The sequence below is a fragment of the Lates calcarifer genome, linkage group LG2 (assembly GCF_001640805.2).
Source record: "Lates calcarifer isolate ASB-BC8 linkage group LG2, TLL_Latcal_v3, whole genome shotgun sequence".
Lineage (NCBI taxonomy): Eukaryota > Metazoa > Chordata > Actinopteri > Centropomidae > Lates > Lates calcarifer.
The window spans coordinates 9,494,606-9,521,380 of NC_066834.1; the positions used below are offsets into that span (position 1 = coordinate 9,494,606).

A 26,775-nucleotide genomic window follows, 5' to 3' on the forward strand; every position below is an offset into this window, starting at 1 on the left:
ATCTGGTGAAGTAGGGTGGACATCTTGCAGCTAGAGACCAACCAGAGTGAAAAAGAAAGTGAATATTTTATTTGTCAAATGTCTGGAAACATGGCTCCAAATAAAGGCTTTTGCTGGAAGTCTAGTTTCAGACCTCTGAGTTGCTGTCAACGTCTGATTTTTTTCAGCCTATCAAATGGTCCTTGTGTTGTGTCGATTGACAGTTTTAAACATAGCTGATAGCAGAAGCAGAAATACAGAAGCAAAAGTCTGTAGTCTGTTTGTTTAATGGGTTCTTCCATGGCCCATGCCCCATCCCTCCACCAAAATTGGTGCAAACTGGTTCTGTACTTTTTGCACAATCCAACAAACACACAGGGTGAAAACATACCTCTGAATGGGTACAGAAATCTGCTAGTGTGTGTCAGACTGAAGAATGAGGTGGCAGCTCAGTTTGATTATTAGGCTACTCTGCTGGATGTGGAAATAATTAGCATTTGTTAGCAATTGTTTGCTAGCACATTTCCATAAGAACTTACTAAGTGATAATTTGTTAGGGGAGCTTGTCTGTCACGTGGATTCATGGTCTGTCTGCTTCTAGTGGCCAAGAATCGATTAATGGACCTCTGAGCAGGAAAAAACAATCAACAAAAGGATTAAGATCTGTGGCAACATGATTCTGCTCTATAATTCTTGGCCTGACACAGAATCTGAATTTCTAGCAGTGTGGTTGCATAGTTGTCCACTGAGGAAGGGAAAGGACTTTCCCTCAATGATCAATAGTAGGTCAAGAAATAGCACAAAAGGACAAAATGGCACAGAAATTGACTTTTCACATTTATTCTTTTTTCTCTCTCATTATTTATTTTTAAGACTGTCTCTTTTTTGCCTGAAGAACTGTGGTGAATAATAAAAAAGTCAAATATTGTGACTGTCAGGAGAAGGATGTGTATCTCCAAAAAATGTCAAATATTCAGAGTTAGGAGAGACAGCACTATTTCTTCTCTTGGCTGCATTGCATTTTGACATTATCCAGTGGATTGGTAAAAGATTTATCAGCCCAAAAGGTTGAGTTTTCTCATTCCACAGTGAAGTACATTCCTTCAATTTAAATGAACCTACACCTTAGAGAACACCTGAGAATCCTGCCAAATTGGAGTTACCTGAAATTTTACACAACACAGGGCATAACATTCAGACAATGAAGCCTGACAGAACAATAGAAATTGATTTCAGATGGTTATTTGAGTGAACCTCTTGAAAAGAGCACAAGTGAGTCAAACAGACCGTGGGCTGTAAGCTGCCATCAGTTTGTTACCTAGTCGGTCTCTCACCTTCCAGTGTTGCCATCGATGCTTTTATCCTTACTGAGCTTAGTGATTCATTCATGCAGGTGCTGCCAAAAGACCTCAGGGGCAACTGACACCCCTGCTCGATGCCAGTCTTGTGAACTAGCAACACTCACTTTCAATGTCAAGCAAACGCCTGGAATACACAGAGGATGCGTAGCCATGATGTCTTTGAAGAAACAACAGCTCTACATTTGAAATCTGTGTTGACCCTCTGAAATGATCTCATGCCTCTGTGCTTCACCCTCAAAAACAAGACTAGCACTTGGCAGCCATGCTAGCAGATCTGAGGGGCTGTACTCTGAGCTAATGCTAAGTATGCGAACGTGCTGACAATGACAATGGGCTGATGTTTAGTTAATATATTGTCATATTCATCATCTTAAGTTTGCATGTGAACATGCTAACAAACCACATAACTGTACCTCTATGCTGTCCTGTCTAATAATAATAATCATAGTCCTTTTTGGGGTTGTAACTCCAAACATCCACAAATGTAACATAAACATCCACAAATCTGCTCAGAAATAATTGAAAAAAGACTCACCATATAACTACTGAACCTGCCTGTGAATCATCTTGTTTTTAAGTTTTTTTTCATCATCAAACTAATCCAGTGATTGTTGTCTGTACACCCATGGGTACACAGCAAACAGGAACTGCTAGTAGTTAATTTGGCATACTTTTACTTTTAATGGTGCCACTTTGCCAAAGCAGTGTTTCCCCTAGAATGACTGTGATGGGAAGGCGGCTTGACCGACAGTGGGGTGGGGTGGGGAATAGTTATATAGGGATACCAGAGGAGAGGACTACGCCTTGCCTTTCCTGCCAGCAAAGGTACTGTTGGCGCACATAATAAAAGGCTGAGAATTTGTTCTGGCTTTGGGACATTTAGCGTTGGCGTCTGTCCATCTATGATTTACTGAGACTTACAACACTTGTCGGAGCTTTTCTTACTCTTACTGCCAACTTGTCAACCCTCTGCAGCTCTTTCGCTCCTGTGTGTGGACGCATACGTGGAGACGCATGTGAAACAGGAAGTGGGGAGAGAAATGCAAATGTAAATTAACTTTTAATTTTAATTTTTTTTTTCTTTGCCATTATTGAGAGGGCGGGGGGTCACATTGGCAGGGCGGGAAACACTGCAAAGTTACTTACTTACTCTGTGCCAATCCCAGAGTTGCAGAGATATTTCAGCCTGGGTCAAAAAGGTGGACCGACAGACTGACCAGCAGTGCCATCTTTACAGCCATGACACCAGTATGGCTAAAAGAAATTTACCAGTCTTGTTCTCCAACACGCAGCATAGTGTTGATGTGTGTATTCATCTGCAGTCATCACTTAATAATGCAATGCTATTTCATCAATATCTTAAAGCGACCCTGTGGAACATTGCACCATTGTCTCTTAAAATATTTCAGCCCTCCCTGGTTTAGGCAGTCACTCCCATGTGTAAGAGACACAGCCATGTCCTAGCAGAGGAGTTGATTGATGAGCTCGTAACTGTTTTAAGCACTCACACTGGCCCACAGGAAGAAGATGTATCACCCATCAGGCAGCTCATCCAGCCCACCATAGAGGGGAGGAGGAGGGTGGGGAATGGCGAGGAATAAAATGTGTCTCCTTTAACAAATTCAGAAGTGGATAGGGGAAAACTGTATATCACCTTTCCCGGTCTGTCCTACTTTGGTCTGATTGCCCGCCCTCCTCTCTCTCTGCTCTCTTGACCTGTCGGCTAGAAATATCGAGGTTGAACGATCTACAGCTCTTCGATCGTTCTTTCTTCGCCAACTCTTTCTCCTTGACACTCTTTGGCCATTTCTTTCTCTTCTTCTTTACTTTTTCCTTTCACTCTCTCTCTCTCACACACACACACACACTTGTGTTCAACTTATACTTCATTCATTCTTCACAGACAAAAGCCCATTATCCCCCAGGTGGTCCTTTCCTCCACATTCATAAATGGTGTGTTAAATGACTCAGCTGCCCCTCTCTCTTCCCTTTGTGTCTCTGCAGTTCTTCATCCTCCTCCTGCTCATCTTCTTCCTGGAGATTCTGTCCATCATGCTTTTCTTCATCTACCAAGACGAGGTAAGACACCTTGTTTGCTCTAATGTTGTATCCTGTGATTTTCTCCACCTGAACAAGATAATAACTGGCTGTAGAAAAGATTGTCCAATTTACAGCGTTCATATGTCATGCAGATTGTTGATGTTCCAGATAGAAGCTGGCATGTAACACCAAGCAGTGTAGTTCGCTGGTTAAAAAAGAGCATGTCAGCTGACAGTCTACATAAACAATGGTTTAATGAACCTGCCTGTGAAAATTTTTGTTATGTTGTTGCACACTCTTTGGGGAGATGTCTCCGGGCTACGGCCGGAAAATATGTAGACTGTCACAATTTCCTTTCCTTGTTAATAAATCTCAATTTATCTAAGCTCATCTATTTTGGATGATTTCCCCTGTAAATAAACAAGTCAGGCAAGAGAAAAGAAGCAGATGAGCTATCCCTCTCCTAATATGAATTTGTAATCCCTTCACATTTTCAGCTAAGGTTTTAATAATGCATTGAAAGGGCATGCTAAATTCCATCCATCTTAATCTTAATTAAGCGTTTGAGGGCTGGATTTGGATTTGTTGTTGAAATATTTAACAACAAATACGACATATTATTGTTACATGTCATTGCAAATATCAAACCCTAAAGACTCACGTGAAAGCACTGACAATGTGTCTTCTATTCTGTCCATGAATATCCATCAGACACAGAATAACAAACATCATCTTGACAATGGGTATTAGTCGGACTTTGGGAGATTAGTGAGATTAGTTGGGCAGGGGGGGAATTAAATTCCCAAAATAAGTCTGGGCTGATGCTACGAATGACTCAAAAGTTTTAAAATGTGGTCCAAGTGCCGTCTGAAAAAATGCCTCAAGGCCCTGAAGATTATGTGTATGTTATCATGTAATGTAGAGCTGCACTGACGACTCACATTATCGCTTAAAAGTATAATTACATTTTTAACATAACCCCACTCTTCCCAATAATGAGAGAATAAGCATTATAGCTAATGGATGGATAGATGGCGAACCAAAAGTTCTAGTATTGTTGTATTTTAATCACATTACCACTTAGATTGAATTACAGATAACATGACAAACACAGTAGCAACATCACTGAACAAATGACTGCGTTTGTATAACTTCATGGTTGATCCTTTATCAATTAGGAATAAAATGACAAATTACTGAATTTTTGACTATTATTTGTTTTGTCCGATCATCAATTTCATTATTATTATTATTATTATTATTACGGATGCTATTGTGATTGTTGTCTGTACCTTTCTCCTCTTCTTCAATCAGCCAATTAATTTCTTGACAAATCATTTCTACACAAACACCGTAACATGTTTCTACCGAATGAGAATTCGACAATTTGGCTGACATAATGTTAGGCATTTTTTCAAGACTCGAGTGCCCTGTAATGAAATGAAATAATAAAATCACCAGATGCTGTAATTTAATTTAGTGACCAAATATAACCACTACCAGGTGAAGTGGACCCCAAGTGTAGAGCCATCATAAATCATTGGCAATTTCTCAACCACTTGCATTACATTATTCATGTGTTGGGACTGAGAACATTATCCCCAAAGACTTAGGCCAAGGCCAACACTGACTGTAATGCCTTTGTACATTTTGGTAAACAACAACCTACTTTGATATTTCCCCTTCCTTCTGTTTGAATAATGCTTGCGACCACAGACCTTGGACCTGTATATACTTTGTTCTGGCTTTTATCTCTTTGTTATTGTAATTCTGGCATGATTACATAATTACCTAATGTGTTGTATTTCCATCACAGTTTGTGACCAAATGAGTTTCTCTAGACAAACATGTTCTTCTGGGCTTTAAGCCAATCAGCGCTGCTCTGTTTAGTTTTTAATGAATGTTGTCTTTTGTCATACCTCACCTTTCTCTTAGTATCGGTGTCCCCTGATGTTCAGCGCACCCCATTATTCAGCCTCTGAATAATTCACTTTTGTCTACCCAGGAGGCGATTAGCGACAGAACAGAGTGAAAAGTTAGGGACAGTCTAGATATTCTGCAGAGCTGGTGCACCGAGGGAAATCACTCTCAGTAAAGAATGGGTGGCCATTACCAAACTGCTATTGAAATTTTTTTAAACAGCAGGAGACTCTGAGTTTTATTCTGCTGTGTGAAGTGTTCCCTGCTGGAAATTGAACAAAACCTGTACAGTATAATATCATAAAGTATATTTAACAACAGGGCTCACTTTGTCATGTTGCAATAAAAGGACCTTTTGAAACTTCTGTGTATTACCCAAACTTGAAAATTCTCAAAAAGTACCAACTAAAAGCAATCATTCTGAGGTTACAGATTATTACTCGCATTGAGTAAAAACTTGCACTACCAACAGATACTACTGACCTCTTATACTGGAAACACAATGATGGCTGAAGCAACCATCACTGCCACCCGCTTGCGGCAAGAAACCACATTCAGTGGCAGTGAAGACTGGTTATGTTTAGCCAAGTTAAACCTCTTGGTTAAGTCTTAGAAAAGATGACTGTAATGAATGATAGGTATGGAGATAATGCAGGTGACAAGATGCAAACACTCAGTGTGGTATTTGCATCACATGCTTTGCACATCAATCTATTTTCCTTTCTTATGACTTTTTATATGCTACTAGATTAAAAAAACATAAAAATGTTAAAATTTCTGCTTGAAATGCTTGAAACAGTCGTCGTTGTCATCATATTCAAGTCTCTGCATCCCATGCAAACAACCTAATACTACCACCATCAAGCCTTGTTTTAGATATCCACATTAGCATGAATAGGATCAATATGACAACCAAAACAATTAAAAGTATCCGTTTCTCTCTTCTGCATTGTACTCTTTGTTATTTCATCAAAGAATATACAGAACTGTCACTGCAAAAACTGTTTCCTGATGTTCAATCACCCTCTGGGCTTGAAAGCACCTCTTAATGAATGCACTTTGTGTCTTTGTTGCTGCTGTGCAGCATTGCACAAACAAAACTGGAATAATGGCTGAACATGAGAGAAACATTATGTTGAGTTATTTCTCATGCATGTGATTAAAAAATAACAGAGAGAAGAGAAAAGAAATTAATGTTTGACAAATCTTTTGATGATAATGAAAATGTACTTGGTGTATCCTTTTAATGATGCATTCACTTCATAAATCATCATCCTACATGATAATACTAGTGGCGGGCCGTGCATTTCACACCTAGGCTTTCACTGCCCTACCTGAATTAACCCACCTCTTAAAGCTGTTATCATGACATCACAACTATAGAAACCATCAACAATATACAGAAAAGCAGTGTAACAGAGCTTTGCATTACAGACAGGCATGTCATGTAGCCAGAATAAATGCCATTACTAAAGCAATGCTATAAAAACCCAATTAACACAATTCAATGGGTCTCCAATCACTGCAGCCACAGCTGTGCCACATACATCATCTCCAGCAGAAGCATCAATATTAACTAATAAAATGACAAAATATAAGTAAAATACATTTTTCTCACTGCAACTGCTGATTATTTGAAGACAAATCCAAAAACTGCCTCCACGGCAATAGAAAAGGACTTATTGTTGGAACTGAGACGCACAGATAACCTCTACAACAGAGCCATTGAACTCTTCCTCCTTCTTCAGCCATTGTGGGTTGAAAAAACAGCTATTAAACCTACAATAACATGTTTTCACTTACGCTAGTAGCTATAGATGCCACTAGCTCTGACCAGTACACTCTCTGACCATCCAATCAAATGTCATGGAAATGCAGACATTAATTTAGGCCTGCTAGGCCCCTGGTCTTGCCAACACAAAATCTGACTGGTTAAAAGATCCACAAGGCAACAGTTTCATTATTTTAAATTACAGTGACCTGCACTGTCGATTCTGAAGGCCTCCAGGTTGATTTCTATTATCTTGGCAACACAGGGCTGAAATCTGATGGGATAAAAGCTCTAACATAAGTAATGGAAGCAGTGTAACCAAGAGGAAAGCTATGAGATGAAGAGAACAGACTATTATTGATGGAAAAAAACATATATAAAAATTGAATTCAGTGACTGTGACAGTGTCCAGGCCAACAGTGAAGGCCCTGACAGCCCACAAGCTTACAGCTGATTCTTGCCCTGCTATTACTTACTCAAAACCAGATTTTCTGATATCGCCCATCCCACTATGACTTCCGTCTATCTCCAGGTGCAGCAGTGATGCAATTCAGTGCCACAACAATGACTGTCCATTACAACATTAAACACAGAACAGTTTTTTTTTTAAACCCTTTAAAAACAAGTTGAACAGCATTTTAGTGATGTCTTGACTCTGTAATTCAAATAGTGTGGTCTTTAAAACTTCAGAACACTTATGTTCATAATCAACACCTTACCGATTATTATTTGGGATAATTTGATTCAAATGCAGAATATGTTATGATATCAAACAGATTGTTTTAATAAATAGATTTTCAATCCATTCAATACAGAAGTGAAGCATACACACATTAACATTTTTGGAACTACATTTTGTGAAATCCTTTACAGCATTATTTAGATTTTATCTTACAGAGCATCCCACAGTTTTAGAGCCCTGGTTTATCTCTTATTATCAAGACCTGCTGCTTTTCACCTCCTACATCACCATGGTAACTCCCTCGAAGCAGTCCTGCATTTGGAGTACAAGTCAATACAACTCCTTCTCTATGCAAAGCCTTCAAGATGCCATAACTTAAACAGAGTACAGCAGTAGGTGCATGTTGATGAACTCCATCCCAGGGCTTTAGGCATGGTCACGCTCAGTGGTGCAGTTTATTACACCTGCTTTAGACTTGATAAAAGCACTGTGATGCACCTGGAAGCTACTTCAGACAGTTCACAGATCTTCCACGCACCCCGAAATGATCACCGTTTGTTTCACTTTGTTGGTTCCTAAGGATGATGAAAAGGTCCTTTGAGGTTAACTTCACTGGAACCCGAGTGACTCAAAAGTGTCAAAGTGAATAAAAATAAGTCTGACTCAGCGGCATGATATTGAAAATTGATGTATGGGTTTCTTATACCATCTCAGCGTGGGTTTACAGCCTTGTCTGCTTGGCTTTATTATCACCACAAGGCAACAATTTCAGGACCAGACAAATACAAAGAGAGCAATAACAGCAGCCAACTACCAGCAACAATATATACCAACAATCTAGAAGTATCATAATAAGCATCATTTGTACTCTGTTATTATCAATACTAGTATTAGTGACAGTAGGAGTAGTAGAGCGTAAATCTAAACTCATCATTAGTTAAAGGGTGTCTACATTGGCCTCCAGCATTCTAGTTAATTACTAGAAGCTAGAGTCTCTCAGACCTCTTAAGTGTAATTAAGAAGCTGATCATATGCTTGTAAGCACAATATGTATGTTTGTCTTTATATTTGCACCTACACTTTTTCTTTAAAGTAAAGATTGGTTGCTTTTTTGCTGTATAGCAGCACCTCAGTCAGCAAACTCATGTGGAAGAGAACTCGCACCATGTGCAATTCCAAATAGTTACATCTGTAAAGCCACTATAAAACATTACCTCCTACTAGAGACCAGAGTTTGTTATGAGTCAATTGGGGAAGTCCCCAAAAATAACTGCAACAAAATTAGTAAAGAAGGAAATATGCTGAAAAGCCATTGAGCCCATAATGTTAAAACACACATCTTACTACAACATAAATAAAACAGCCTAAAAGCATCTTAAAAACAACAGGAACAACTAAAACAATGACTCAAAATTACCAATAAAAATATCACATGCTAGTTAGATAGCAGAGAAGAAGAAAACAGCAGCCAGCAGACACCAGCACATGCTCAAAAGCTCTTTGGGACAGCATCCACACAACCAGCAGCCTAATACCCTCATAGCCAACACTGCCAAGCCAAGCTCATGAAAACCAACTCAACAGAGCCAGGATGTCAGTTCATAATATGCACGTTAGCACAAGCAGCTAATACTGCACTTACCTTGCAGAAGTGAAGAAATGATCTCTGGATCAATAATCCTCAGTGGAGAGTATAGCCTTTGGAAAAACTCGCTGCTGTTCAGAAAACACAGAAAACCACTTGAAGCTTCAGGGTTACTTTTAATTCACATGGTGAATTCATGTTACATTTCAGATTCAAGTTCAACTTTGGTTAGAAAGGATAAATATAGGAAACTATTGTGTTACCATCCATATTTTCTATAGCCTAGTGTCTTACCAGGATCTCCAAATCTTCTGTTTTGTCCTCCAGTTACTCCACTCCTCTTCTCTCTGTGTTGCAGTCATACAGATTCAAGATAAGCACAGGTTGAAAGGCGTTCAATCTAAATACACCTTAAAAAGTTGTTAAAGTAGCAGCTTAGAAGTTATCCTGAAGTGACAAGCTACTGTGGCTAAATGTTACAAATGCAAAAGCAGAGACTGTAGCAGCATCATAACCCAGCAAAAGGCTGGTCGTACAATTGTTAGTTTCCCTGCGCGCGCACACACACACACACACAGGTGTTTTCACTAATTAGACCACTGCTCAGGTTTTCTGAACAGAGCAATGCAGGGACTTAGTAGACATCTCTAAATACAAATGAGAATAATAAAAGTGTACGTTGTACAATAGTCTAAAGTAGTCAAACATACAGCCACAAATCCTCAGCGGGATAGATGTCTCTTACCAAAAAAGTTACACAAACACAACAGAAAATAACTACTCCTTTCATATTCAAAGGTGTGACTCCTCTCTCCCCAAACGGATGTAACAAAAATAACAAGAGAGCAAACGAAATGTCAAACTCAGTCTGTTCACACCCACACAGTGTCGAGGAGAGGAGTAATTAGGCAAAATAAGTGAAGAGAATTATTTAGTTCTTTGAAATACACTGCCTCACTTCACTGCTAGTAGTTGAGATCAGTAGTAGTTGCCGATGATATAGCGGTGGTCAGGGGTGGACTGAGACAATAATTCAGGCCAGAAATTTGAGTCCACCCCAGGCTGTCCTGTTCACACAAACCACAGACTGCTAATTTTGTAGGCTATCCATATTTTTCACATAATGATACCAGACTTGCTAGTAATCTGGCCTCTATGTTCAACTGGAAGGAAAATTGTCCAGATTAAAAAAATACAAGGATTTGAGACTGACCAACAAGTAATCTATCTGAATACTGAGTATTCAAGGTATGCTATGTCTATAGGTGAACTCACCAGGAATACACAAATCACAGAATATACACATATTCAAGGCGAGACACACAAAACAATTAGCCTGAAAGGAGGAGGAGAAATAGAGAGGCAGGTAGATAGTTGCTATGTGCATCACAGAGAGAAACTCAACTAACGATGGGGGATCAGGGACATGCCTCCCCCCCCGTTGATTTCCCTGATCTATATGTGCATTTTAGAACATTTAGAGGGCAAAACTTGGCTAACAGTAGTTTTAAAATCATTCAGTGGGCAGTGATAGGCGTATAAATTATCTAAAGCCTGTCACTGCCTGTTTTTCCTGTTAAGAGTGTATTAAAAATAATATACACACTTCCTTTGTTTCAAAGGAACAAGTTTGTTTGTTGTTTGAGTTTTCATAATTTTGGATTTGGGTTACAGAAATGTTCATAGGCACGATATGTCATAATATAATTCTATATAATATATTAGGCCTACACTGTTCTTCTCTCATCTTCATCACCTTCTCGTTTCTGTCTCTCTTCCTCGTGTCCTCTCCTCCCTTCCCAAAGCTTTGAGTTTTGAGTTTTGTTTGTTGTAGACTTTTCGTCTGTGTGAAGAAAGTAAACACAGGGTCAGTTATTATTTACAAACAGATGTTGCCAGTCTCCCCTAGGATTATCTTGTGATGAAAATCGAGATATATGGGGGAAACTCATTTTAATATACATTTCGACCCTCAACGCAAACTGGATTAAAATAAATAAATAAATAAAATTTCGCTTAAAGTTTATCAGTCTAACATTAGATGGAATTTATGTTAGCTAGAACGCTATTAACTCCACTAGCTGACATTATGACGGACAGCCATTGCTAAACGTAGCACGACCGCACAGGAGCTGTTGGGTCAGATAACACGTGGAGATAAATGACATTAAACTACAAGCCGTCCGTTGTTTCGGTCGTCTAGTTACCTGTATCACGTCTCAGCAGATTCAGCCTCCTGTCCGATTTGCTGAAAGATCCAAAGAACCGCCATGTTGAGTAAAGATTTTGTAGTAACAAGAAGATGATTTACTCCACCCACCGACACACAAGCAATGACACAGGTGGTCAGATGAGGTAGTCGGTTATCTGGGCGTTGTTCAATATCTTTGCAATTCAGAGTAAGGTTATTTTAAGGCAGTTATTTAACCACCTTTAGTAGGTTATACACACCTTGATAACTCAGTGGTGGGTGTATGGCAATGCAGCAAACCAAAATGAAGCTTGAGACACCAAAAAATGTCCCAGTACTGTCAGTGTCACGGGGACTTATCAGTTAAGAGGGCCAGCAGCAAAAATTTGTTGTTGGACCACATTGTAAGCTAACATGGCGGTTTATCTATTTCTGCAGGCAACCAGAAACTAACCAGTGCTCTTGAACTGAAATAATGAGCTGATCAATCAATTAGTTGTTTCAGAAATTTAATGTAGAACTACAAAAAGTAATGAGTTGTTGAAGGTGTTTTTTAAGCAAAAGGGCCAAAGTTCATTGGTACCAGCCTCTGAAATGTGAATATTTCCCAATTTACATGGATTTCTATGTTAAGATTTTGTTGTTGCTGGTTGCACCAATGTGGAAATGTCACCACAGACACCAGATTTAAAGTATACTGTGAAATATTTAGAGATTTATCTTGCGTCGGTAGGTAAAATCAAGATTGTGCGAACTCGTTTGGGTAAGGGGTTAAATTGAACACATTTTCATTCCAGTAAAAGTACTGTACTCCAGCTATAAGTTGTCTCTAAGTGCTATACAAAGGCAACTTGAGGTTCTTGAGTCACTTACCTTAACATATAGCACTTAAAAAAAAAACATGACCTGCTGACTGAGAATTTTCACAGCCAGTACTTAAGGTGGTAGACTGATTCCTTTATCCATCAAACACTCTGCGGGAGGCTAAAAGGTCCAACAAAAGCACAAGTAATGGAGTGAACACTCAATGGAAACCAACCAATCGAAAATGCTGACACTGAATAGGTCAATACAAGTGATAGCAATTCTTGCTATAGACCATCTTGATAAGTTTCCCCTGAGGAGAATATAAAGCTGTTACACAACTATATTGATAGGACTTGGAGTCCGTTATATAAACGATCCAAAACTAGATCAATAACTGAAAAGTCGTGTGTGTGTGTGTACACTGACATAGAAGTTTTGTTAAATTAGAATCATTTACACTGTAACAGATTTATAAATGATATCCTCTCTGTATTTGTTTTATACCAACCCACTGTGGAATGAAACTAAATATCAATATTTCCTGGTGGGTGCTCAGACATAGGTGCAGATTCAGTTCATCCTGTGCTGTGTGAACGTCTAAAGAGACATCAGTCAAACAGATATATCTATGAACACTCTTTGATTTAAGATTCAAATCCAATACCCGTTTGACACCAACAGTGATGCACTGCAGACTTCTGCATCTGCCAGGATCTTTGAGTTCAAACACCGATTGCAACAAAGCCCCTGTAGCTAAAGGTTTCATTTTGACATTGATGGGTTAAAATTAAAGAAAAACTGTGCCCTCAGATACTCTTAAACTGCTCTGTGTCATCAGTCTGTGATGTTCAGAACAGGAAGAGTTGTCAATCACCTTTTCGCTGTACTGACTTCACCCCAACTTGCTTCATATACTTCTGCTAAAGTCAGTGATTTCCTGTATTCACAGGAACAGCTTTTGACTTTCATCAAAGAAAAGGTGTGATCGATGGATTTTAGATTTAGAAGAGGGAGTAAAGAAAAATGGCCATACGAGTAAGAGTTTATAGTTGAGAGCGGTGACCTTTACATAAAAGCCAACATGTCTTATAGTTGTATTGTATTATAATCTATTCAGGGTACTTTGAGTGGGGAATTTGGTGTCTCTAAGATACATTTCACAGTTTTTGACTAGTTGAACACTACTAGAAAATGGCAAGTCTGGAAAAAAGCTTTTCACCTTTGCTACAGTTATCAAATGGAACCTGCATGTAGTATACAATTATGTTCAGCTCAAAGATAATGTCAAGAATAAACCTTTAAACTCAATTTTATATTTGCTATTGCTGTTAAACCAAATAAAATCAAATGGGGCTCCACTTAAAATCTAATTATATGATATAACTCTAATCTATATTTAGATAATCATCTAAATCCGGTATCCATTAAAAACTAAACTGCTAAACAACTGTGGCCCAGAAATGTAATGCCAGTAGCTGTTTTTGATCCAAGATGCATTCAATGAAGCCAAAATGTAGTATTTTTATTTTTGTATTGGTGCTATGTAAAGCTGGGCATCAAACCTAAAACCTTTTGAGTTGTGATCCTGTTGGTGTCAAATGCTTGGTCACATTTTTAGCTAGTAAAGCTTTCTTATATATCTTTTAGGTTGGACAACTTGTGTTAGGAAATTCCTCAGTTTTGTGTTTCTTTTTATGTACAGTCTATGATTTCAAACTGATATGATGGTCAGCGAGTGAAACACAACCCATCCTATGAAATTTCACCCTCTCAGCAGTTATACTAACAAACTTTGAATGGACTGTACTTATATGGAATGGACTGTACTTATATAGCGCTTTTCTAGTCTTTTCGACCACTCAAAGCGCTTTACACTACAGATCACATTCACCCCATTCACACACATTCATACAGCACATATTCTATATTTAATGTGCTTTCTAAACACATTCACACACATTCACACACCGATGTGAAACACACACATCGGAGGCAATTTGGGGTTCAGTATCTTGCCCAAGGATACTTCAGCATGCAGACTGGAGGAGCCGGGAATCGAACCACCGACCTTCTGATTGGTGGACGACTGCTCTACCTCCTAAGCCACAGCCGCCCCACTTTCTACCTATCTTTCACAGACCAGACCTGTAAATTGTGGTACATATTCTATCCAATTAGAGTCAAGAATGTTTGTTTTTGTCTTTCTAGAAAACAAGATGGATATTGACACCAGTTTAAGAACTATTCTTCACTTACCTGTAAAATAAATTCTTCAAAGTGACATGTCAGTACTGAGGTATTTTATTGAAAAAAAAAAAAATCAGATATTTTCCAACTTTGGTATGCACCCTGGTATGTTATTTTAATTTCTCTGGCTCTGTGTTCATAGTTCATGTGGTTTCAAATCTGCTTTGGGACTGAATGATCCCTCTTTTACTTCTCTGTCGCTCTCAGCTGTCTCCTTAAAGTGCACACACACACACACCAAAAAAAGCAGACAACTGACTATAAAAAGCTGGTCATTCGGACTCTGCAGTTTCATCATGACACAGGCCTCATCTCAGTGTGTGTAGCTCATCTTGCCAGGATCATTTGAGCACTCACCTCTACATGATATTAGTTATTAGGTCAATGCAGCATGAGGTATCTCCTCTGCTGCTCAGTGGTGGACTGGTGAACAAGGTGCCAGTTGTGGGGCAGCTGTGAAGGTGATTTCCTATCTGCTTGTGTGCTTTGGGACATGTCAAGGTGAGGTAATGCCACTGTAAAAACGAAGTCATGAAGAGCTATGGTCAGGTTGGATCCCTGGAAGACCTCATCCACTAACCCCAAGGGTAGTAGAGCCGTTAAAATGAGTCATGGCTACTACAACAGCAGATATGGAAGCCATGATTCATATTCTGATGATACCATTTCTAAAACATTGAAAATTCTTGCTACTGAAGATAAATAACACTTTATTTTAACCCCTTTTATTAAGCATCTATTAGTATATAAACAATTAATTCAACTCGGTAATTTAGTTGTAGAGAGAAGGGTATTTTTAAGTGTTTATTGCTGTATTTGTCAGCAACTATAACTCCTGTAAATTATCTGTGTGACTGGTGTATAAACAGTCTAATATTTGTTTTATTTATTCATAAACAACATCCGTCCATCCATCCATTATTTATACCGCTTATCCTTAAGGATGGCCGTGGGGCTGGAGCCAATCCCAGCTGACATTGGGTGAGAGGCGGGGTACACCCTGGACAGATTGCCAGTCCAAGGCAGGGCCAGTGAACATATAGAGACAAACAACCATTCACACTCACATTCACACCTACAGGCAATTTTGCACCATACAGAATATATTTATTTTTATTTATTTTTAAAAAGTTCTTCACTCTCATGAAAACTAAGCAAGCTTCATATGCTGATGATGGCCATATGGCTGAAAACTGTAGGAGAAATACAGTAAGTGGACTTTGAATTAAGAATCATTATCCACACTTAAGTGAGGTTCAAGCTCAACACATGTTCGCGCCTTAATTGTAGTGTAGTGTAGTACACTGTAGAGCCATAATTCTGTGGATGGTGATGTTAGTTTGACCCTCTGTCAGTCTGTCCACCACACTGATCCAGGCTGTATAAGATGGATTCCCCATGATACTTTGTTCAGACATTCATGGTCCCCAGAAGATGTATCCTACAGATTCTGATGATCCCCTAACTTTTTCTCTATCACAAGCATGAGGTTGATATTCAGGGTTTTGAGTTAAATATTTCAAATAATAGACCTAACAGACTAATGGACTAAAATAAAATTTGAGCTTAACTTTTCCTCTAGCTCCATCAACGTGTCACAGTTTTAATTTATCCAATAGTTTGGTTTATGACCACATACCTACATGCTGGTGTCCCCTTCAGCCTCGGCTATAAATATTGTACCTGAGAAACATCAGCACATTGTTGAGAGCATGTTAGCATTTTGCTCAAAGCTTCATAGAGCCATTAGCGTGACCGTAGACTCTCAGGCTTGTTTTGTGACATGCTCCGATGAGTTCCTCTGTTCTGTCCTTCTATTGTGTCATAAATTATTCATTAACTGTTTATACAGCAGTCACAGATGGCTCATAGAAGTTGTAATTGTTCCTCATATCTGCTTACAACTACAACATAGTGTGTTGAGAACAATTTATGAAGTGTATATATAGAACTTACCAAATAAGCCTTACCAAATAATCTTCATTGATCTTTCATGCTTGTTTGAACAATGGCCTGCCCTCACAAACAGTCTGCTGTGTGAATCACCTCATTTCATCCTGTTGGATGTGTTTGAAACTAAAATCCAGTTTTCCAGTGAGAAAATGTCTCACGGTAAATTCTGTTGACATGCATCATTTCTCCTGAGAACCAGGATCTGTTTCTGCTGTCAGTCTCGCTCTCACATCACTGTCTTCTCTCTTCTTGGCTCCGTTCCACTGTTGTTTGTCTAAACATGGAAAATTGTGATATAATTTGATAAAGGAGAGAAAAATTGAAAAGGACCCACTTGTGAACAGACGACTTCAGATGCAGGTAAAGTGCAACCGCCCATGCGGTAAGGCAAACTACAAGCATCATATATCTAAAGCTGCAGATGCATGACACGTGAGACCCACTGAAATCCCATTTCAAGTGTGATAGCTCCACTTTTTACACATCATTACAGTTCCAGCATCAGCCGTCAAAACATTTTAGCTTGTCAAGATCAAAATGCTGCACTCCTGTCTGAATACATTTCAAGCCTGAGAAATTTTCATTTCATGTAGACTGGAGAAATGCAATTAGATAAACACCCCTGGCTAATTACATTACTAAAATACACCCACATCAGGGCAATGTTAATATGAGAGACAAATTGAGATGATGAGTAAACTGACAAGACATTTGTTTGTGGAGTCTTGGAAATATATGTGACAAGGGAATGTGCAGTTTGAGTGCTGCAGATAATGCTGAGCGATTGCAAAGACGGTAATTATAAAGTAATTTAAATTGCAATCAGGCAAAGATCCCGATATTATGAAGAAGGAATGCAGGGAGTGTGAAGCTTTGCAGGTGGAAGCAAACTGGAAACTGTCAACGCTCCTGCAAATTCATTTGACTAACATTAAAACATAACATCAGCCAGATACAAGGAGAAACTGAACCCCAATCAGTCAGATAATAGCCCACAAATTACAGTGTAATTATTTAGTGCATTAGTATTGACATTTAAATAGCAGGTCACATGTCAATAAAACATAATGCATAAAGGAAAGGGTGTGGGTTTGTTTCCAGCAGTTTGGGGACACAATAAGGCACTGAGGTAAAATGAATAAACAGATAACCCTGTTTAAGTAGCAATTACTTTTGATAGAGGCATGATACTTAATGATAAATAATGTTGCACATTCATCTTTAACAGAAAAACCTCTATGCTTTACAACTTTATTTTTGATCGATGTTCATTTCTAATGTCTTTTTATGAAGAATATTAACTACACAAAAAATAAATTTCCTTTTTTTAAACTCTAAAACTATGCAGATGGGCACTAATGTTCACAGGCTGGGAGTTTGACTTCTGCTGAACAAATGACAATGGAAATACATTTTAAATTTGCTGAGCCCCTTTGAATAAAATGACTTCACCATTTGGTATGTGTTGAAAAAAAAAAAGACAATTCTGGCTGGTAACATGTGCCGTGATTAAGAAAATATATTTCTAAATCCTTTTTGCCATATGTAAATTAGTTTAGGCAAATTTGAGCAGCTTATTCCCTCCAGTTCAATTCCAAAAGCCAGACAAAACAATTCTCTTTGAAGACTTTTAATTATGTTGGAAAAAGAAAATCCATCTCAGTGAAGCAGACAATCATATACAAACTACAAAAGAGTCCTGCTCACAGTTTCCCATTAATACATAACTTCTGGAGCTCATTTTAAAAATAAGAGAAGATATACTATTTCTAATGGTCAGGATGTGTCTAGCTTATATTCAGGGCTGTGGCTACCATTGAGAACATCAAGGTTATGTCGTCAATAATGTTTTATAGAGGTTACACATAAATCACATGTGGTAGAAGTCTGATTCAAATAATTTTTATATTGGGTTTTATATTTGACTATTTTGAGAAGTAAAGTAAAGTAAATAGACCCTGTCTGTGACTCTCCCTCAGCCCATTTGCTCCCACTGAAGACATAAATCTTTTAAAATGGCTCCTAAATGTACAGTATCTTCTTCTTCTTCATTTTTTTTTTTAAAGAAGACTGAATAATTTCCTAAAACCACTGGGCATGACAGTTTTTAGCAAACAACTCTAAAATAGAAATAAATTGTGTATTTATTTATTTGCAGATGAAGACACATTTGGCGCACGAGTGAGTATTTACACTGCCACATGGTGCATGTGGGATTCACTCAAATTAAACTACAGTGCCCATGTTCATTGCAATGAAGGAACACCTCACCCAGTGCAACAGTTTGTCTTATTTATGTGGTTTTAATAATTTCCACACAACAATTTAGCATATCTATCAGACTTTGGCTATACAGAAAATACTTGCTAGTAGGACCAATTTATTGCTGGTTTAGGCTTTTCTTGGGTTTTGTTAAATATCACCAGCCTTAGCATTTAAAGCCTGGCAGTTGTTTGCCTCCTTTAATTTCTCTTCACAATAAATAATTCATTCAATAAAGTAAATAATTTTTTTTGGCATTATGTTAGTATGTTGCGCCAAGCGTCTTGGAGAACTTGCCACAGTTTTTCTGTGTCAGTGTCCTCTGTCTCTTCATGTAGACAGACTTCATGATGCTAAGCTCAAGGCTCTGTTGCAGGACTCCTCATTCTTTGTGTCACTGAGGATAGTTCTTAGTGACTGTGGCTTAATGTTTGGACTCTCGTGCTGGAGAATGAATTTGGGACCAACCCAAGACCTCCCTATAAGGTGATGGATAAGAATCTAAACATCTAAATGACCTAAAACCTTTACGCAGTGCACAGATGCACTGTATCCAACACACTGTGCACTGCTCATTCATTTGCTGCCACACCTGCTGCCACACTACTCACCTGGAGAGCTATGCTGTCCCTTTCTGCTGCTGCTGCAGATGCTGCTGTTCATGCAGCGTTTTAAAAGCCATGCCTCTACTCCAATGTTATTATCTTTTTATCAGAGCTCTCCACTCCCTGCTTGATGCTTCCTTGTGAGGAGTGATGAGGTTACAGACTAGATGGCAAATGGCAACACGATGCGTTTATCTATATTTACATAATAATCACACATCAGTTGGCTGACTAAATTACAGTGAAGGAGAAACATCAGATAAGAGGTGACAAAACCTCCAAAAAATGGTTACAAAATACATAATCTGCTTTTCAGGACGGATTGAAAACAGCAGATACCAGCATCAAAAAATTGGCCTGTTATTGTTAACAGCTGCAGGCAAAAGGCTTTAAGAGTATTTCAGTTATACATCAAAACAGTTTTATACTTCACCACAGAATTTCTTTGGTGCGTCAACATAGAGAACAAGCCATGAAAACACAAGAAACTCTGTGCTGAATTTCAGGTTTCAATAAATGAGTAAAAAGTGGAATGGGGGTTTCTGATGAAACAAATGAGCCTTGACCTTGTGCTATTGTCCAACATCTTGTCTAAAATCCTTCAGCTTTTTACTGCCCCGATTAAGGCCATTCAAGTATCATCCCTTATTACCTCGATTCTGCTAGTTCACCGCTTTCTTGCTGTTAGTGGCATTGATTGTCTACTCACATGGTTTGCCAAGTGTTAATCAGCAGCTGATTAGAAGCAGAGAAGGGAAAAGAGCTGGGATTGTAATTGATTTGCCCCAGCTAAGAGCTGAGATTAGTCATTTAAAGGGGAATGCCACCCATTTTAATAATTTAGGTATGTTATTGCTATGCCCCAAGACAAAATTACAAGTCAGAGACAGAGGCCTTGAATTTGTGACTCCATTAGCCCATTCATTATCTGAGGAGCTCTGCCAGAATTCACATCCCACTTTAGAAATTTAAGGGTTAGTTCTTGAGTTTCTAGCTTTAGAGAATAGTTGTCTAAGTTCAAAAGTATTGACCAATTTGTCCTGAGGCACAGGAATAACATATGTGGATTCCTCAGAAGGGTGACATCCACCTATAACTCCTTTTTGAAATGCAGTGCAACTCTTCCAGAGGTTTAAGCTCATATACCAGGCCAGGGGAAATAAAGCACAGCAAGCCAGACTAGAGTATAGTATGTCTGCAGTCAAAATAAATGCCCTTGAAAAACCTTCACATTGGACCAAATTGGATCGCAGTCCAGGGAATGTAATCTGAGCTCCAAATAAATGTGGGCACCCAATAGGCGAGGAAGGCTGAGGCTCAGTGGGACTTTGAGGTACATTCAGAAAATACAGAGAGGACAGGCTGACCAGAATACCCAAACTTGAAATGACTGAAATGTGACTTTGTGAATCAGACATTTAATTCAACCTTGATTTGGGATTATCCTGCGGTACAAAGCCGTCGGCATCGCAGTAATGAATTCCAAACTTCAAGGCTGCAATTTAAGCTATGAATCAATAACGTTAAAATCCTTTTTTTAGAATCAGTTTACGTCACTGAAGGGGATGAGACAGTGCATGTTTTATGCAGTTTGGCGTCTTCTGGTGAAATAATACATTCCCAGGAAAACCACAGGGAATATGATCACAGATCCTTCCTCTTTTGTAAAGCCTTTATCTTCATCACTGTGTCTCTGACTCTTACATTTGTGACACAGGTAATGGATATCCACTCTTTGGAGGCAGCGAGTAAATTGAGGCATTTTTCCTCTCATTACTCCCTCTCCTCTAAAATCCCTTTCTTATGTTTCTTTCAGACATAATGTCCTTTCTTTGGGGCTGTCACAGATTGAAAGCTTCCTTTCTTTGTTTGTTATACTGTCAGTGTTATCTAGAGTCCAGTAGTCATACAACCATTTCCTCTGCCCCACAGTGTGTTTGCTTTCACATGTCCTGCCCTTCATCACCTTCCAGCTCATCCTCTCCCCTTTTTTTGCCCGTTGACTGTTTTCCTGCGCCCACTCTCCTCCTCACCTCCATCTCTCCTCTCCTCCCCTCTCCTCTCTTCTCCTCTCCCAGCTCTTATCTCTCCTTGTATCCCTGCCATATAAATAATTGATGGCCCATCTTTGACTCGCCTGGTGTAGTTAAAGGGCGACTGAAGTCCCGAGGACAACATCAATACTGAGCTAAAAGTACAGCTGTGGCTTATGCACAGTGCTTTCACAGGAGTCACTCTTTACTAATGACCTACTTAGATTTGAACAAAAAGTAGTTTTCTTTTCTTTTCTCTCTCTCTCTCTTTTTCTATTTGCACAACTTCAGAAGACTCAGGGCTTTATTGCGTCCAGTCAAATTGGACATAAGACCTCTCTTTGCTGGATACTTACATCATTTTAGAGACAGCTTGCACACTGCCCTGTACCAAAGTTGTGCTGCCATTAAGTAGCTTATAGCACAAGTCTATTTGGAAATCAACAGTTTTTTATTGTTGAAAGAAATTATATTCTGTGTCATTTGTCTTTCATTCAGAATTCTCTTTCTTTGTCTCTTTGAGGCATCTAAAGTATGATTTTTAAAAAATGTTTGTGATCTTGATGCAACATCTCAAGGCCAATTTATACTTCTGTGTAGAATGGACGGCGTAGGTGTGGCAGAGCTGCATAACGCACACCTTAGCCTGACCTGTAACTACAGGTCACAGTGATGCTGACTTCAATGCGTTCTTCCAATGTAACTGTTAAATAAAAGATGGAAAATCTGAGCTATTATTACAAATATTACAATAAGGTAAAAACTACTCTACAGCACTACAGTAAAAACATACGAAAAATGATCAAAAAACAAAGAAGTGAAGGCAGTACCTCACCATTTTTGTCTGCAAAAAGTCTGCGTCTTTGATCTTCACTGTGGCTCCCAGTGGCACCAGCTACAGGCCACGTATCAACAAGGGTTCGGGCGTGTTACAATGCAACCTGGAACACAAGGGAAAGGACACAGACACCACAGCTAGAGAGAATGCTAGATTTATTCTACAATGAAACACAAGAGGCCAGATGAACTGACAAAGAAACAAAGGAAGGGCACCAGTATATATAGTCCATGTTGATTGTGGGATGAGGTGTAGGTGGGTAGAGACCAGGAGGAAAAAACAGGACAGGCAGGACAATGGGAGCGGAGAGAAACAAGGCTCTGGTGGATTGAAAAGGAGCTAAGGGCCTAGGGGAACTGAGGGGGCAGATCATGACAAGAAGTTGGTAAACGTGTGTTACTGTTCACCAAAATGCACCGTATACAACTGCAAACCCAGCTGAGACAACTGGGAACAATTGTTCGTAAAACACACTGCTGATCTCAAAATGTCAGCATGTGTCCCTGTTTTTTAGTTTTATGAAAAGAATGTAATGCTTTTTTGGGAAAATAATTTAAAGGATACAAGTATTATGTTGGTACAGAGTCACCACACCTCCACAAAATTGTGCGTGGCAGTTTTATTGCTGGTGTTTTGAGTGAAGATATGAAACTGTCACTGTGGTTTGTCACATTAAATGTGTTTTGTTGTAAAAACACATTTATAAGAACAAAAATAAAAAACAAAAAACAGACAGATGAGACAAGGGGAAGATAGACTGGCATCATATCTGCAGGTTTTCCTGTCATAAACTCATCATATTAATTCAGCCTATTTCCTTTAATAAATCTTTTCACTGTCATTTTGCCTACTGTCACTTTAAACTGATTTATTTATCGTCTACATGATGAGCCCTTTTTGTTTCACTGTACAAATCGCAGTCTAACATAGTGATAGTGATTAGAAAATATTGCTCTTGCAGGAGTAAGTGTTGAATGTAATCACAGTGAACAGAATATAAGATGAACACATGGTTTATCTCACCTCAGGGCTTTTGACACATTTTACCCTTCAGACAGTACTATGGCAAAACTACTTCACACTACTATTTAGGCCTGTGTGTGTGTCAATGACCTTTAATAAATGTATTAAACCTTTAACACATATGGTCACCTGTAGACTCTACAGTTACCATGATGAAATCATCTGTCATGGGCATTTTCTTACCAGTATCTGGATGAGATCTCCTCCATCACAGATTGTGGGAAGAGAATACCTCCTCTTAAATATGTGATTTTGAAGGGAGGCTCAACACACCTAATCTACATCATGTGAAGTCAGCCTCACCAACTCTGTCTCTCTTAGAACTTATTGTATACAGTATACAGTATTAGTGCTGTAGCATCGTGCTAATGATGGCCAGAGACTCCACAAGTCACCTTTACAAAAGATTCTGCAACTGCATCTTCATCAACATCATTTGGAAACTAATTTTGGTTGGTGGTCAAAGACAATTCTGTTTCTAGATTAAAAATGAGAAGTAACAGCCCAGTAAGTGTTAGGGTTCATCCACCCAGGTGTGTGAAGGGCGAGTGTTAACATCAGAGAACTTGATTAATCATCCATTTTACTGCCTCGTTAAGATGACATTTGTCTCATGGAAATGTCAGATTACACTGAGCAAAATCTGTAGGATGTCTTTGTCAGGTAACAACTTACCCTGTTCATCCCTCTAATGTACTTAATATAATGTCAAGAATCATTGCTAAATGTGTGCAGCAACCCATATTCAACATTTATAAACTGTTTGGCAAAATGAAGGCCACTGACAGTATAGACAGAGATTTAACAAGGTGTTTGGTGCCTGCAGCACCTCACAGGCTAAAAGGCTGCAGTGTAGGAGACAGCAAGGTCAGTGCAGATCAATGCGATTGATGTCTGATGAGATTGACCATCTAAATGTGCAAACAAGGATGACTGGCTTCTGTCTGTGTGTGTGCGCATAGAGTTTTGTTTGCTGTTTGTATATATGCCCGTGCTCTCCGATTGTATCGTTAGATTTAAATTATTGTATTTTAGATTCATTAACTGCGAAAGCTTCCGTGTGTTTAAGCGTGTTTGTCTTTGCAACTGTGTTCACGCCCACAGTTAGCGTTCTTTGACTCAAAGCTGATTTTGTTAAATGTTTTTATCTTGTTTGTTTAGGTTCACACCGCTGAACCAGTTTCTAAAATAAACCCACATGGAACAGCAGCTTAGTGGCCTGCCATCCTGCAGTGTGTCATTTCAGTCACAGCAAATTCAGTCACTTCATATTTAAGCAAAGAGGACTGTTTCCACTGCTGACCTCAGTTTATTAGTCCTAATACTATGTGAGAACACTTGAGAAAATATGAACTGATTATAAGCATCAGTACAGACTGCAGTCTCTATCAGTTCATTTACTGCAGGCAGTCAGGTACTAATGTCTACTTTGTTTTACCTTTAAAGGCTTGTGTTTAGGTTGTTTTGAAGCCCGAGTGGCCCATCCTGTAACCATGAACATAAGTGTTCCTCTATGTAAACCAATAGGTCAACTTGAAACCATGTAAACTAGTGGTCTGTATGAAAACTAGTTATAATAAACAACTACATGAATTACAGAAGTGGATTTCATCACAAGACAGTTTGGACTAATAGGACAGGAACTGACCTACTTCAGAACCTGCCTGAGAATCATCAAGTTTTAAGGATGTCTTGAATATCAAAGTAATTCAGTGATAGTTGTCACTCTATACATGTGTCATATGTCACTCTACAGTGCTACATAGCAAAAACTGAACTGTTAATAGCTAATAATTGGCATACTTTCCAAAATGTGTGACAAAAAAGCTCTAACACAGTGTAACTCACTGAATGCATGGTAACATAACACTTCCTGTATTGTGTAAAAGTTTTCCAAAACACTTTGTTGAGAAAAAAAAATCATATTAATATTCAAGCTCATATTCTTATCATGTAGATATATAGGCTAGACAACAAAAAAACCCTCTCCTAATAAGAATAATACCATCCAGATTAGCCAGTGGCATTAATATCTCCCACTGTGCCAAAGATGAAACAAAGTCAAATTAAATCTGGTAGCACTGTCTTCTCAAATAGCAGTGATTGATCACCACTCTAACCTTTTCTCACAATCATAAGATCCAGATCTCGTAATTATGAGACAGTAGGTCATAACTACGAGATAAGGCCCCCAAAATGTTTTTGTTCTTTTGTCAAAGCGCTGTGCTTCTTTAATATAATCAATCTTCCATAATTTCCAGCTTTAGATGTTCTGGACATTTTTGCTTTACACAGGAAAAACGTGCTTTTAATGACACTGAACATCCCCTCTAGTCCGAATTTCATATCATTCCATCTGTGCCAAGCAATGCATCACACTGGGTAAACAAAAACACTCATAATATGCAATCAGTATAGTGAACAAACAGTACCAAAATATCCCATGCTGTACGTATATTGCTGTATTTCTGATGATCTCCATCTGTATGTTGTCTGTTATATTTATTGAATTACATTTTCTTTTTACTGTGTTTATTGTCTTGATTGGAGAGACAAAGACACATTTCCTGCTCTGATGGGTGAAAAAATAGTTCTATTCTATTTTAATGTTCATAGTCCAGCATGTAAACCAGTGTATACCCTACAAAACAGTGGCTCACAATGTAAATGCAATGATTCCTGGCTTTTTATACTGTCTGCTGTCAAAAATGCCACAAAGTGATATTAAAAATACCAACTTGTTTCACTTCCAACAGATTGCTCTGCTGTTTTCCTAGAAGAAATGTTATTATTTGTATCCACTTCAGTTCAAATGACATTTGTTCTCACCAAATGAAAATGGAAATAAGCTACTCAATCACACCTCACTCAAACAGCACACAGGCAGAGATTAGATTCATGAAATTATCTTTTTTCTTTTCTTTCTCTTCTACATTTCATTTTTTCCTGTCCTGTTTCCTCAGATTGATCACTACGCCCAGAGAGATCTGAAGAAGGGCCTTCAGCTCTTCGGCACAGAGGGCAACGTGGGTTTGACCAACGCCTGGATGATAGTACAAACTGATGTAAGTTGTGAGATCAAAGGAGGGGAGGGGAGGGGAAGTTATCTCAAACATAAGTTGGAAGATTTTCGAAATACAAAAATAATAAGTCCAGAAATAGTTGTTTCTCTCAGTCACAGTTTGCCGAGGTCGCGGTGCTTTAAAAAACTAAAACATTCTGTCGTGAACGTCGCAGCCCATTCAATATTAACTTCTGTGCCATTTAGCAAGTCGAGTCATGCAAAATACCTTGTCACAAGCTGAGATACATGAAATTTTGACTGCATTATTCATTGTGACAGTGCTTACTTTCTCCATTGGCAAGGTTTCACCATTTGTTCCGCTGTGATCACATCAAATTAAAAGGGAGTAGTCAAATGTTGAAGGGCCATTTGATTTTACATTTCACCATTTTGTGTAAAAAATTTGAATAAAAC

General features: G+C 38.7%; 1 protein-coding gene and 1 long non-coding RNA gene across 6 annotated transcripts in view; one reads left to right on the forward strand and one right to left on the reverse strand.

The window, feature by feature from the left end:
• Window positions 1-26,775, forward strand: part of tspan4a (tetraspanin 4a) — a 120,604-nt gene that overhangs the window by 81,740 nt on the left and 12,089 nt on the right. For all 4 annotated transcript variants that reach the window (XM_018683418.2, XM_018683419.2, XM_018683416.2 and 1 more), the window contains 2 exons: window positions 3,345-3,419; window positions 26,261-26,362. In XM_018683418.2, the coding sequence (XP_018538934.1) occupies window positions 3,345-3,419; window positions 26,261-26,362 (177 nt within the window). The remainder of the gene's footprint in view (window positions 1-3,344; window positions 3,420-26,260; window positions 26,363-26,775) is intronic.
• On the reverse strand, window positions 7,892-11,754 carry LOC108887827 (uncharacterized). 2 transcript variants are annotated; one of them, XR_007814439.1, is made up of 5 exons: window positions 11,546-11,754; window positions 11,095-11,181; window positions 9,633-9,685; window positions 9,396-9,469; window positions 7,892-8,328 (listed from the first exon to the last, which is right to left on the reverse strand). It is a non-coding gene; the product is annotated as an uncharacterized LOC108887827 (long non-coding RNA). The 2 variants fall into 2 exon arrangements; XR_001961697.1 differs by lacking the exon at window positions 11,095-11,181.